The sequence below is a fragment of the Sander lucioperca genome, chromosome 4 (assembly GCF_008315115.2).
Source record: "Sander lucioperca isolate FBNREF2018 chromosome 4, SLUC_FBN_1.2, whole genome shotgun sequence".
Classification (NCBI taxonomy): Eukaryota; Metazoa; Chordata; class Actinopteri; order Perciformes; family Percidae; genus Sander; species Sander lucioperca.
In genome coordinates, this window is record NC_050176.1 from 972,596 (window position 1) to 987,355 (window position 14,760).

Sequence of the window (14,760 nt, forward strand, 5' to 3'; positions counted from 1 at the left end):
GAAGAGAGAGGTGCGTTTATATATATGTGTGTGTGTGTTACACATATGTCTGGCTAAAATTGTCTTTACTTTCTGTATGTAAATTTGTACAAGTTCTGCAGCATTCGACAAGGTTTTCCGGTCCTCTTCCCATTTGTTACCGTTCAGCTGGTGATTTAGGTAAGCCTGTCGCTTATCTATCATCTTATCTATCCAGACACCCTTTCTATTCACCCACTTTCCCCTGTGTTTTTCCACGAGAAAGGGAGTTTAATAGAGAAAGACCGCAACAGAGAGGTTGATGGAGATCATGGGCAGAGATGGTGCGATAGGGAAAGCAAGGAAATGTGGATGCTGTGAGATAAAGCAGCAGGAATATAGAGGAGAGAGACAGGCCGGCAGATAGGGAAATAGATCGGTGGCAGGGAGGCATGGTGATGAAGTGATGGAGAGTGTGAGGAGGAGGAGGATGTGTGAGGAGGGTGTCTGAGCTGTGCGCAGTCGGAGACGGAGGGGGAGAGAGGGATGAGAAAGGGAGGGTGAGGTGGAGGAAATGGATAGAAATAGCTGATGCACTCTGAGGCTTACAGAAAATCAATAGCAGTCAAGAGGGGAAGCCACAACCCCCACCCTCTCTCTCTCTCTTTCCCTTTCTGAAGTACCACCCCCCCCCCCCCCACCCCCCGTTTCGTCTTCCTTATGCTTTTTCCTCCATTCTTTATCTCATCCCATCTCCTTTTCCTCCTCAGTGCTCTCACCCTCTCATGTGCATTTCCATCCTTGTCTTCTTCTTCTGTACCGCCACTTCTTGTCCCCCACATTACTTCCCCGGTCGTTTTCTCTCCTTCACACTCCCTCTTCATCCTCACCTCCCATTACTCTTGTGCTGGCCTTGTCTTTCACCCTCTTTCCAAGACATCCTCTTTTCTTTAACAAGCGGCTTCATGCTTTAAACACAACGGGTATCGTGGATGTAGGACTGGGTGCCGAATATCGAGCATCGAAAAATGCCTCGTCATTCAATCATTAAATCTCATCAGCGTCAGTGAGCCAATAAGCATGCAGCATGCTTCTACGAAGATCTAATAATGTCTGTGATTGGCTGTCTAACGTAACACGCCGTAGAGACACGTAGGAAAAACTCTTCGTTACACACCGAGATGGAGCTCCTACGTAGGAGCTGAAAAATAAATACAAAGATTTGTGCCATAATGTGTAATGTTGTCATTTCTTTTTGTTTTATAAAATTGATATCGAAAAAAAGTATCGTTTAGGAACCGGTATCAAAGTCACGATATTGGTATGGCAATTTTTTGAACGATACCCAGCCCTACATGGTCCATAATATTTTCTACTTTCCAAAACAAACATCTGAAGTCAGTGGCACTATTCTCCAGCCATTAGGAAGGTGTGATTGGGGCATGAATATAGGAATGGTTTTGTGTGGTCTGTAAACTTGTTTCATTATTCACACTTTTACTTTAGCCAGTTTATGGTTGATTACCTATCACTTTTTTGGCTTTCACCTTCATACCACCCGTAACTTTGACACTTCACTACAGGATAGTGCTCTTTCGATTTCGGTAGCCTACTTTAAGTCCAAATATTTCATATAGTCTGGCCAATACAGCATAAAAATCACAATCGCACCCCTCCCTCTATGACCAACACCATCTCATTGCAACTTTACATTTAATCTGTTGTTGTCAAAGCAGTTTGCTTAAAGCATGCACATGCATTCTGAGCTGTTTTTCTTTTTCTCCACCATGCTTAGGTAATTGATACAATTACACTTTGCCAATCCTGTTATTTTCACTAGAAATGAAAACCTCTTTCTCAAAGTATAAATGATCCAATGTAGTGGTACAGTGAAGGGTGACACCGTCAAATAGCTACTGTAAATTCCATAAAAAAGTCCATAATGAACATGTTTGTAAGGCTTATGATGGTTTAAGGTAATACAAGTCCATGTTGGATGTGCTTGTTTTCCCTTAGTTATTTTTTAATTTGTTTTTAATTATTAGTGTTTTATTGAATTCTCTCCTCGACCCATCCTCTTCTCTGTGATTTTCTTTTACTATTTCCCTCCAACATTTGCAACATTGACATCGACGCTGCCTACAGTGTGTCTGTTGTGTGTGCATACGTCTCCAGTATCTACCTTGACAAAAGTGTTTGTTTAAAGCTAGGCTGCCCAATTTGGGGCCCACGGGCCAAGTTTGGCCCGTGCTCCCTTTGTTTTGGCCCCCCATGGCATTTGACATGCTCATGCTTATTTTAAAAGTGCTGTAAAATCCTAACGGAACTTTGTTTTGTGCAGCTATAAAGTACTTAATCTGAGTTTTACAGCAATGTAAAGCACAGTGCTGGTAAACTTCCTTATTAAATTACGCACGTAAGAACTTTGAGTAAGTCAGCTGGAGCCCTAATGTTGAAAGACTTTTGAAAAACAAGGACAGGGCTCATGTCTCCCACTATTGCAAGTGATAAATTACTGTAAACGTTCTGTAATATGGGAGATAAATGCAGATAAAAGAGCAGTGTTATTTTCAAAATTTTATTTCAGATTTTTAATGTTAATTTCCTATAACATATAATACATTTTCTCAAAAAATCAACATTTACTTTTTGGCCCGTGGCCTTTCATCCAGATACATTTTTGGCCCTTCGTATGAAAGAATTTGGGAAGCTCTGGTTTAAAGTATTAACATATTTTAAAGTTTATAATATTCATGAAATTGCCTTTTTATTAGCATTTCCACAATTTCCTAGATGTAGGAGAAGAAATGACCGTGTCCACACGCATTTACATTCATACTGCGATCCTATTTCTACTTTTCTACTACTTTTCTCGTGGCCCTCAGTGTAGAAACTAAACTAAGTGTGCTGTGCTGTGTGCAGTCTGTTTGTCCAACAGTGAACATGATGTCATCGAAAGGTTTTAAACCGGTTCTGTAGCTTCCGTGTTGTGCTCCATAGAGTGACTCTGACTGAATGACTCGTCTCTGACTCAATTTACCGGATTGTGCAAGTGAATCCATATTCAGGGGGGGGGAGCTGGATTTTTGCCTATTGTGACCGGTGAATGAGTGTCGTACAGAAGAGTGCTGTGCAGCCAGTGAGTTCCCTGAATGCTTCACCAGCACTCCGTCCCAAAGCTTCTCGGTGAAAATAGCCTTTTAGCCGGTTTTCACTACACTATTGTAAGCTTTACTTAACTCAACCTTTTCAATCCATTTATTTAGCCTGCTCTAGGGATTGGAGAGGAAATGCTTTTTTATAGGGATTGAGGAATTTTGTTAGAAAACCTCACTCTGCCTCTTCTTTCTCTTTCTCTCCCCCCTCTCTTCTTTGTTGTCAATCACAGCTTTTCTTCAAAAAGAAAGGCTGTGAGCAGGAAAAATCCCACAAACAAACAGCCGAGAGGTGAAAAATGCTCCTTTTTAAAAGGCCTTCTTTTTGCATCTATTCCCTTCTAGTTTAGCCCTCTTGATCGTAAAGGTAGCCTTGTCTGGAGTGCCCTTGGGAGAGCTCACCCTTGGTGTGTGTATACCACTGCCACCATCTGTGGTGTGGACGTCCCCAGCTAAAGATGTACCCATGACAAAGGGAAAAACAAAAGCCAGAATGAATAGAAAAGACAATAACAAGATGAAAGGATTGTCGAGTAAAAGTCTTAGCCGTGATGCAAGCGACGGTATCATCAGAAAGCTTCTCTAATCCAGGATTTGTTTGTGTGTGTGTGTGTGTGTGTGTGTGTGTGTGTGTGTGTGTGTGTGTGTGTGTGTGTGTGTGTGTGTGTGTGTGTGTGTGTGTGTGTGTGTGTGTCCTCTGATCTGAGAGTATACCATATGTGTTTCAGTCACTTTGTGCTGTACACCAGTAGGTCAGCACCCCTTCTCACAAACATGTTGTCATTGTTTTTTGCTGCTGTGCATTAAATCCAAGTTTCACAAGAACAACAACAACAAAAGGATTAAACGTACTGTAGATAAACAGGAGTCTTCCCACAATAGCTGGGTATAATTGTGCTTTCAAATTTCAACAAAAGGTGTTTTTTTTTATATTGTAAAATAATAGACATTATTACTGGAGGTCATGCTAGTCAAATACATTCAAACTCATGCAGAGAAGGACGAGACTTTGTTCGGTGTAAGGATCCATACAGGTGCCTCACACTGTAAATATGGGAAAGTAGAGAACGGTCTGTGTTTTTATGCTGGTTGCACATTGGTTGTGGTCCAAATGGAATCGCATTAAAAAAACATCATACATTTCATTACATTGTTGATTAATCATCTGCAGTGTTGCATCAGTGGCGGTGAATGTATGAGAAATCACATTTTCTGCAATTTCAGTATTGTTCAAGACCTTAAACGTACTGAATTGCCTTAACGTATTTTGGAATTTCTGGAAAATGGTTAACTGAACCTTTTTTATATTGATATTTTGATGTATTTGACATTCCAAAACTAAATCTTCCACAGGACTTAATTTATGGAAAATTAGACGTGTTACAGTTATGAAATGTAGAACATGTAGCATACACATTTTATATGAATGGGAAGGGTAGGTAATAAGCCCCAGGCTTTACCGATTTTAGGCATACGTTGTCTCACTTGTCTCACCTTGTGTTATATTCTGCTTTTGTCTTCTCTGTGTAGGAGCCTCTGGCGGGTCCTACCACTGCCACCCAGATCATGCATATGGAGAGGAAAGTGATAAGGTAAGCCTCACACTATACTTGTGTTGCATAATCCATACAGTACCAGTCAAAAGTTTGGACACACTTTCTCATTCAAGTGAATGGGAAAGTGTGTCCAAACCTTTGACTGGTACTGTACAACATAATAAATATATGGATGTTTTCTGTTGGCCACTGTTGTGCAGCCTGATTTATAGAGCATGCTGCTCTATGAATCAGTATTAGAGGATATCTTCTTTCAGACAATGCTGGGTAAAGGACTGAGACGCATACACACAGAATACTGTCTGGTTTTGGTGTTGCGGTCGTAATGAACTCTAGTAACTCAAGACTTTGACTCATTGTGATGTGGAAAAATTTCTTTAAAAAATATGATTTTTAATAATATTTTGACCAATTAAAAAGTACTTGAAGTACATGTTTACTACAGATACATCAGTATGAAACGCTGCTTTCCAATGAGTTATAAAGGCATTCAAATCTGATCCACAAATTATGTTCAGCCAATTCAAAATGTCCTTTTCAAATTATTTTTCTTAGAAAACTTTATCTTTAATAATCAGGTTAAAGTGAAATGTATTATTTTAATTTAAAACTTATTCACATCCATTTATTTTAAAATAAACCTAACAGATAAAGGGCTTTTGGGCTGGAATAACGACGTGAAAAACGTGATATCTTTATTAGTGGAACCTGGGCTAAAATAGTTATTGTTGTTCACTATGTCTTTCTCTTAGGCTGTAAATCAATCAATCATGTTGCTTGTGTACACACTTTTAACCGTAGTATTTTCCTGAGAAACTCACACAGCACTGTGTGGAAATTTCACCTCTGCTCTACGTTACACAAATGTTGAAGTATTTTTTACATGGTACATTACATTTACATTACATTGTTTTTCTTTCTTTTCATTTGATTGAAAGGACATTGTAGGAGCTGACCATGCTTTTAAGTAATCAGCTGATGGCTGTCGTGGCAACCTTATTTATCAGCTGATTACTGGATGATACATCCATGCACCACTCAACTACAATGTCTACACTAACCGTATGATTTTCCTTCTCCATTGGTGGTGCTTATTTTTCATTAGAAAATACAAACTGAAATTCTTAAGGAAATACATTTGCATTGTATATTTTCAACACAGTAGCTATTACTGAAGGTGAAGAAGGAGAAGAGGGGAGGCAGGATGCTGAGGAAGGTGTTGCAGAAAGCTTGGAGGGAAGGGAGGAAGAGAGGGAGGGGAGGCCAAAAACAGGGAGGGGGTATTGCTAATGATTTCACCTCCAGCTGTGGGACTTGGTTGGAGTGAGGGAAGGGAAAGGGGGGGGGGGGGGGGCGGGGGGGGGGGGGGGAGGAAGGGAGGAACAGTGGCAGAGGAAACAAAATGGGCTTTGAAATGTTGTTGATGGAAAGAAAATAAGTGGGGGAGGGAGAAGTGTGTTAGTGGAAGCATGTCTGCAAAATATTAATGAATCTGTAAAAGCAAATGACCATATTTGAATCATGAATGCTGGAAAAGAGAACCTTAATGCTCAGTTGTAATTCTTAGGTGAGTTTGCATACACACTGTGGGCCGGTCCTTATTTTGGTTCCCAGCATTGACAGCAAAGCCACAACAGCTGCTGGCCACAGTTACTGCGTGTATGTGCAGAGTGGATGCACATCCCAAATGTGGACATAGTGAACTAGAACGTTGTAGGGTGTGTCTGTACTCGTGCTTCAGGATATCTGCCCAGCCTGGTGTGTGCACACTCTGAATGTGGACACAGTGAGAGGAATGGAGGGTATGTATGTATGTATGTGTGTGTGTGTGTGTGTGGTCTTCACACTGTGAGCACTGCAGAATGTGCTATAAGATCAGCCATAGAGCATTTCACAATGTTTCTGGGCCATGCCGGGAGAAAGTGTGTGTGTGTGTGTGTGTGTGTGTGTGTGTGTGTGTGTGTGTGTGGTCTCTGAGCGTCAGCATTTTTTCTCTATTTTTCTGGCTTTAGTGGAAACATGTTTGGACCAGACGTGTGTAGCCTATATGTTCACAACAAGCACTATTAGAACATAAGGTGACATTAAGGCATATTGCTTGAGGACACACACACACACACACACACACACACACACACACACACACACACACACACACACACACACACTTCTTTGTCTGACACCGCCCCACTCCCACTAACGCGGGTAGACAGGCCCATCAAACTTTCATACTAATGGGCAATAGTCTGCATGTGTTGGGACAGAGTGAGTGCGTGTGTGTGTCCTGTCTAAGAACTTCTTGTCTTGTCCCTTTAGATTTTAGGCCGGGGTCTTGAACAGGACAGAGGAAAAACGGGGGTGTGAGCAAGAGGAAGAGGGGTTCAGCTTATCTGATGGAAGGAAAAGGGGGGGTTGGGAGGAGGTTGTTGAGGAGGGTGGGGAGTGTGTGTGTGTCAGGCTTGGGATGGAGGAGTTTAGATATGAAAATGGGCACAGTAGATGTCCCTAGGGTGTTGGTGTTGGGGCCAGACTGGTACAGAGGTTGTGGGGGGTCGGTCGGGTTGTTGTTGAGAGGAACAGAGAGGTTTGGGGGGGGGGAGGGGTGGATTGCTGGTACCCTCCAGCCTGTGTATAAATGGGCCGAGACAGAGTGTGTGTGTGTGTGTGTGTGTGTGTGTGTGTGTGTGTCTGTGCGCCTGTGCCTGTGCCTGTGCCTGTGCCTGGCTTTAAAACCATGTTAAGCTAGGGAGGACTCATCCTACACTTAGTCTTGGCTTTCTCTTTTCTGTTTTTAACGAGGGTCAGTTTATTACAAATCATAAAAATAGTGTGCCTACACTTTTCTTTTTCTCATATTGGGTTTTAAGTTCACTTTGGCTCCAAAAATGTTCAATAATTCCACTGCACAATTCAAAAGCCGGCTGTCAAAGATATTACCATTACCTCCAGAAAGAAGAAGAGAACAACAATGTATTTTGAACTATGGAAAGGGCACTGACTACTTTCAGATATAATACAGCTTTGAAGGGGTTGGGACAGGCGTGCTGATGCACCAGTCCGACAAATGCTCAGGCATGGAAATGTACACCACTGTAAAGATACAGACACACTCAAAATCATGGTGTGTAGCCCTCGCTGCAACCCAAATGTCTTCTGTCATTTAGGGCCTAGTGCACCCTGAGGCTCCACCAAGCTTTCCCTCTTTTTCATCTGTCTTACACACTTAATCTTTCTTTACTTCTTTTTTTGTTCAATTGTCCTTCCTTCTTTCCAGCCCCCTCCTATAATGTAGTCTGACTAAATGAAGTCATTGTTATCGTTTGTCTTTCCCATAAACTGGTCAAACTCAGGTCACATCCAGTGCTGTAAGTGAGCGATAGAGCCATTAGTGTACAGGGAGTTTTGGCCCTACAGTCAAAATACATTTTGTTCAGGTTTATTAGAACAGCAGTGTCTGCCTTCTAAAGAGCTTCAGAAGAGCTTCAGAAGGTATTGTTCTTTATAGGCTCTAGAGCTCAAACAGTGGCAGCTGCCCATGTGTGAATGGGAATTTGCGCATGTCTGCGGGCGTTTCCATAACTCTGTGTGTGTGTGTGTGTTTCTGCAGCCTGCTCTCCAGCTGTTTCCTGTTAGCTATCACACTGCTCTCAAGGTTGCTGAGCTGTGTATGTGTGTGTCTGTGCGTTAAAAGTCACAGCCGCTGAGTCATTTTTATCACACTTTAACAACGTGTCTCTCCCACGAAGAGGGGATGTGGAAGCAGGAATCAAATAAGTAGAGAGAGAGGGGGAGTGTTGAGATGGTAACTCTCTGTGTGTGTGTGTGTGTGTGTGTGTGTGTGTGTCTTAAAGAACCGGTGTGTACCTCAGAGCAAAGCTAAGGCCTGCATTATCCAGAATAGCCCCTTTCACGCAGCCTTTTCAAGGCGGGACTGATGCGCCTTTAAGCCGCTCGCCGTCTGTGTGAAAGTTCCGATGACAGAATGGGGGACGGAGTTCTTGCTTCTTTAAGGCGACAGCGAAGGTAGTCTAAGAGCCATAACAGAGCTGAACCGGCGTCTGTGTGAAAGGGACATGGTGAGCTACATATAGACTACAGAAGGGCTGGGTATCGATAGCATTTTTCCGATACTCTTACCGATACCACTACTGTGTCTTCGATACCGGTTCCCGATCGCTGTAACGTAGAGTTTTTCCTGCATGCCTCTACGACGTGTAATGTGACAGCCAATCATAGACATTATTAGATCTTGGTAGAAGCATGCGGCATACTTATTGGTTCACTGACGCTGATGAGATTTACTCCTTAGGTATTGAAATTGGGTATTGAACGACGATTCATTTTGCGATACTCGATACTTTAGAGGCAATTCGGTCGGTGCTTAAAAAGTATTGAATTCAGTACCCAGCCCTAGACTACAGTACGATGCACGAGGCGACCCACAGGCAGGTCAAACGGTGACAAAGCAGCCGAGTAGCCAAAGTTATCAATTACTTACAGTTACAGAAACGTGCAATAGTCCACCTTCTCTTCCACTCGCTCTCTCCCTCTCTTAAACACTTACACTGGCACTGCGGGCATCTCTGTCCATCTCTTTACTGACAATTGTGCTCGTACAATGCATTAAGTTGGCGGTTTGTGGGTCCGGTCGGATTTACATGGTTGATTAAAGGTGCGGAAAGGGCCAAACACACTAGACGCAAACACTGTTGTGTTACATGGCACGCCTCTTTTGCTCCTGGAATTCTGGGATGCTATGTGAAATCACACACTGGGGCGGCAATACGCTGCCTTTGCTGGGTTCTGTGTGGATAAACAAAGCCGGCTGAAGGACAGACCTTCATTGCGGCGCTATTGCGGCATCTCTGTGTGAAAGGGGCTAATGACTAAGAACTGACACATGAGCGTGTGTGTGTGTGTTCTTGCCTCACCAAGTGCCAAGTGTGAGAGTCACTGCTTGACTGTAAGTGATGTGACTCACAGATGAGTTGATTGGATTAAAACAAGGTATATGACAACTCCTTAGTCAGTCTAAACCTGCGTATTACTGACTCTCTTTGTCTCCAAGAGAAGTATTTGTCGAGCTCTCCAGCTGAGGGTGTGTACGTTTGACTCGCACATGGGCCTGTGAGTGCTTGTCTTGCTTTTGCATATCCTCACTCCAAGAGGAAGTGGCTCTGTACCCTTAGGGCCTCAGAGCACTGGTAGTATAATATGCTCTCTTTCACACACACACACACACACACACACACACACACACACACACACACACAAGCACACACACAAGCACACACACACACAAGCACATGCACACACAGGAAATGCCATGAGTCACAAAGGAACTTAGTGTCTATGCAGTAGTATGGATTGTAGGCTAGAGGGACTGTTAAGCATGGTGAAATTGATTTGATACGAGTGCTATGGGTCACTAACCACAACACTCATCCTCTCTTCCACTCTCTTTTTCTTCCATTTTTTTCCCTCCATTTTCTGCCCCTCCCTCTGCAGAGTGAGGAAAGCCCCAGTCCAAAGCGCCAGAGGCTGTCCAGTCAGTCTGTCTTGGAACAGCTAACCTCATCCGTACCCCCACCATCCACCCCATCTCCCCCCATCCGCCCCTGGGAGTCAGGACCCCCAAGTCGGAGACAACCTCACCCCCACCCCCACTACCACCAGGAGAGATGCCTTACTCCTGCTCGTCACAGACGCAGGTAAGTTGATTTCTTGATGTCTGCAACTTAGCTCCACTGTAAATTAACTGAGCTTCCCAGATTTCAAACTGTCCCTCTCTTCCCACCTCTAGCCCGCCAGCAAGGCGTCAGCGCGGCCGTCTCTCCAGACCCACCCGTCACTTGCCTCCCCATCAACACCCCTCCACCCAAGCCCCCGCACCTCGCTTGTCGCCATCAGAGCCCCAGGATGAAAACTACCACCACAACACCCATCCAGCAACACACCAGACATACCCCCCACACACACCCAGCGCCTATGGTCAGCCTTCCACAGCCGGTGGAGTGGTGGCAGGTTTGGAGGAGCCCCGAGCTTTCCACCCGCCCACCTTGTCGCCACGACTACTGCACCCGGCTGCTCACCATCACCACCTTCACCATCATCATCAGCAACAGCATCAGCAACAGCATCATGCAACGCAACAGCAGCAAGGATCCATGGTCCTGGACTTGCATGAACAAGTTAGTCTGCAAGTACTTTCAATTTGTGTGTGTGTGTGTGTGTGTGTGTGTGTATATGTGTGTCTGTGTGTGTGTGTGTGTGTGTGTGTGTGTGTGTGTGTGTGTGTGTGTGTGTGTCTGTGTTTTTTTTAACAGTGTGTTAACTGTGGTGCGTTTTCTCCCCAGCTGCAGCAGGCCAGTGTACCAGTCTCCTACACAGTGACTCCAGTCCCTCCGCACAGTCTGGCAGCGCCTTTGTGTAGCGGCCAGCACCTTCCCCCTACCTGTTCCTCACAACAACAAGTCCCTGCCTGCAGTGTGGTCTTCAGCACTGGACAGCACTACCACCCGGTGAGAAGAACACAGCAGTGTGCCGTTTTTGTGAGAGTGTGTGGGTTTGTTTGTTAATAACAAAGTACACGTTGTGCTGTGCGGTCTCTGTTACGGCTGAACCAATTACAAATCAAAGTGCTCCAAAGGAAAGTGGAGAAAAAGTAAGAAAAGACCTGCTGAACATTTGCCTGTTTAAAGGGTCTTGTTAATCTTCCAGGTCTTGGCTGCCATCTTGTGGCCCGACTTGTCACATTACAATCCCCAACCGTGAGAAGAACATGCATTTACAACGTTTCTCTTGTCTGTTTCTGTTTTTCCTCTTCCTATTCACCCTTTTCCCAGATGCTACAAGCATGTTCAATGCAACATCTGCCGGTGCCCTATGCCTTTCCCTCGCTGCTGTCCAGTGACCCTCAGTTCCTGCTTCCTCATCCACCCCACCTCTCTCACCACCCGCCCCACCTCCCCGCACCCACGCAGTTTCTGCCTTTCCAGACGCAACAGCCACGATCGGTACGTTAACGTTTTATGTTTTTCTAGTTTATCTGGTATTTGTCTACAGTACCAGTCAAAGGTTTGGACACACTTTCCCATTCACGTGAACGAGAAAGTGTGTCCAAACTTTTGACTGATACGGTTTATGAACTCGCATCAATCTGTGCTAAAAATAATGGCAACACAAGGACTTTGGTATGCATAAAGGAAGCCATTCATATTTTTTAAAGTTGTAGTAGTTTTATTTAGACTTAAAAAACAGTACCAGCTAATAAATGACCCCTAGCTGAATTAGCTTTTTTTAATCATATAACAGAGGGGTTGTCTTCTATCTATAAATAATCATATAATGATGTTGTAATAAAAGATCTGCCATCCTGATTTAGCTAAAAGTCCTCCAAAACTACTTGTAAACATCAGTGTTGGACCATGAAAGCTGTTCTCCATTTGTCATAATGGATAATGTAGTGTGCTTCTTGTCAGCCCTTACAGAGGATTGAAAATGAAGTTGAGCTTCTGGGAGAGCAACTTTCAGTTGGTGGAGGCTTCAGCTACGCCCACCACCACCACCACCACCACCACCACCAGCCTCCCTCCGCCCTGCCGCCCTCCACACCTCTCCAGTTCCTCTCGCACCATGACCCCCTGTCGCAGGAGCTCTTTACAGTGGTGAGTACATTCATTACCGTGACATCACCATCATTTGTTTGGATTATAATATACGATTATGGTAAAAAAAAAAGCCTTTACGCTCGGTGGAATAAATAGATTTTCCTCTCTTTGTCCCATCTTTCACAGCCCTATCCCCACTTTATGCCTCGCCGATTCACAAGCCGGCGTTACCGCTCTCCGCAGGCTGTACCCCCATCACCCTACCACCCCAGCTTCCTGCCTTACTTCCTGTAAGTATTTTTCAATTTCTCAAGCTTATGTTGGAACCACACAGGTGAATTTGCAGTAGATTTGAGTATGCCTCAGAGACGTATGCATTGTACTAAATTTTGTGCGCCTTGTCTTCAACCACATCCAGCTCGATGCTTCCCGTTCCCCCAAATGTGGCCCCCACTATTAATCTAGAGCTGGATGTGGACGACGGAGAGGTGGAGAACTATGAGGTAGGACAAACTGCTGCTTAACGTTCAGTCAATAATAATGTTAACACATGATACACGTTAGGATTTCATTTAGGTTTTTTTAAGCAACTTGTTTTGTCAGTCCTAATACATCTATACTATGGAATCCACTCGCTCCCTTTCAGTTTCCACATAATGTTAACAGTTCATTAATGAAGCCATTTTTTCCTCCTACTCTTTAAAGGCTTGACCTGAACTGGAGACAATCCTGTTTCAGTTGTGAACATTATCCTCTAAACTGTTCCTTTCTGTGTGAAACCTTCAGGCCCTGTTGAACCTCGCAGAACGTCTCGGAGAGGCCAAGCCCCGCGGTCTAACTAAGGCAGATATAGAACAGCTTCCATCATACAGGTTCAACTCCAACAACCATCAATCTGAGCAAACACTGTGAGTACCTTTCTGCCTTTTAAAAAATCTGTGTTGTGAGGAATGTTTTCTGTGGTTGGCTGTAGGTCTGAGGCGGTATGATTTTTCTTCAACGTGCTGTTTTAAATGGTACCAACCTTGCTTTGTCTTACAGGTGTGTGGTATGTATGTGTGACTTTGAGTCTCGCCAGCTCCTGAGGGTCTTGCCCTGTAATCACGAGTTCCACGCCAAGTGTGTAGACAAGTGGCTTAAGGTGAGTAAAGACGTGCCGCTATTTGAATAACTGTAAATGTATGAACTCTTTTCCATTGCGCCCTTAAAGCAGCAGTGGTGGATAAAATGCAAAAAAATAACCAGCCATAATTTGAAGTAGAGTGAGACTTCTTCCTGCAGCTCTCCCTCGCCCATCTCTGTCACACGGGCAATGCATGCACAGAACAGCCAATAGGAACGCTCTCTCTGAAATGATCTGTGACTGACCAAAGTCTCCCGGCCATATTATCTAAAGCCTGACGACAGAGCCAAGGGAAGGTGCAGAGCATTTGAACGACAATATGCTGAAAGATTATTGTAGAATGTTTGCCCAACACCGCCAAAAATAAAGTGCAACCACAGCTTTAAAGCCTGGTCACACTAGAAAGTGGCACAGCAATATTCATCCATGCATCTTGGCAAAATAGACCAGAGCTACTGTAGATAGTGAGCAAACGGCTAATGCGCTAGCCAGCCGCAACATGCTACCGCTAGTCTTCACTGTTTTAAATGCCTTCAATAAGTAGACAATTTAAACACTTTTTTTAGCTGTGGTGTTCGTATCTATTATGTAGTGATCGTAGAAGGTATATTTTCTATCCGTTTAACCCTTATCTCCTTATTTTTCCTTCCTTCCAGGCTAACCGGACCTGTCCTATCTGTCGAGCCGATGCTTCTGAGGTCCAGCGTGATTCTGAGTGACCTCATATCAACACCCAACAACTGCAATCCCTGACTCCCTTTTGGATGCATCAATCAATCAGTGAACTTCTCTTCTTCAATTATACACCTCTGCTCAGACATTCTGCCACAGAACTGGGTGCAGTGCCCCCTTATTTCTTCACTCTTTATACCCCAGGACACTGAACAGTAATTCCTACCTGGGATCAGCAACGTTCTACTGACTCATGCTCACTTTATTGCTGGACTTCCTCGGCCTTCTGTTTTGGACTCTTGCGCCCCTACTACTCAGCCTTCTGCTCATGCTTTACTATGAATGGCCTTTGAAACACATCCACACAGGGTCATGTGCAGGTGGACATATATGTGTATTTTTTAAAACTCATTATGAGCCCTGGACAGAATGAAAGACTTAGACGAGTTTGAAAAGACGCCTGTATAGTGGTGCCAACAAACATTTAGGAAAATTGTCTGTCCAAAGATTTTGACTATTTCATTATTATTCGGGTTATAATTAAGCATTGACATCTTGGCTAGCAGAAGTTGTTGTTTCTACTAGAGTCATTATTATTGCAGTTGAACAGTATCAGTCAATTTTAATTTCTGTGTGTGTATTCTTGCATTCCTCGGCATGAGAGCAGTCTGTATGGGGTGACACAA

General features: G+C 43.9%; 1 protein-coding gene across 2 annotated transcripts in view; it reads left to right on the top strand.

The window, feature by feature from the left end:
* Positions 1-14,524, top strand: part of rnf38 (ring finger protein 38) — a 25,557-nt gene extending 11,033 nt beyond the window's left edge. Inside the window, exons 3-14 of one of the 2 annotated variants that reach the window (XM_036000630.1) lie at positions 4,644-4,705; positions 10,178-10,380; positions 10,473-10,860; positions 11,026-11,190; positions 11,515-11,685; positions 12,151-12,336; positions 12,466-12,569; positions 12,698-12,782; positions 13,066-13,187; positions 13,321-13,420; positions 14,059-14,228; positions 14,264-14,522. In XM_036000630.1, the coding sequence (XP_035856523.1) occupies positions 4,644-4,705; positions 10,178-10,380; positions 10,473-10,860; positions 11,026-11,190; positions 11,515-11,685; positions 12,151-12,336; positions 12,466-12,569; positions 12,698-12,782; positions 13,066-13,187; positions 13,321-13,420; positions 14,059-14,121 (1,649 nt within the window). In that variant the 3' untranslated portion in view covers positions 14,122-14,228; positions 14,264-14,522. Of the gene's footprint in view, positions 1-4,643; positions 4,706-10,177; positions 10,381-10,472; positions 10,861-11,025; positions 11,191-11,514; positions 11,686-12,150; positions 12,337-12,465; positions 12,570-12,697; positions 12,783-13,065; positions 13,188-13,320; positions 13,421-14,058; positions 14,229-14,263 lie in introns of both variants that reach the window. The other variant, XM_036000631.1, reaches the window with a different exon arrangement.
* The last annotated feature ends 236 nt before the right edge of the window (positions 14,525-14,760 follow it).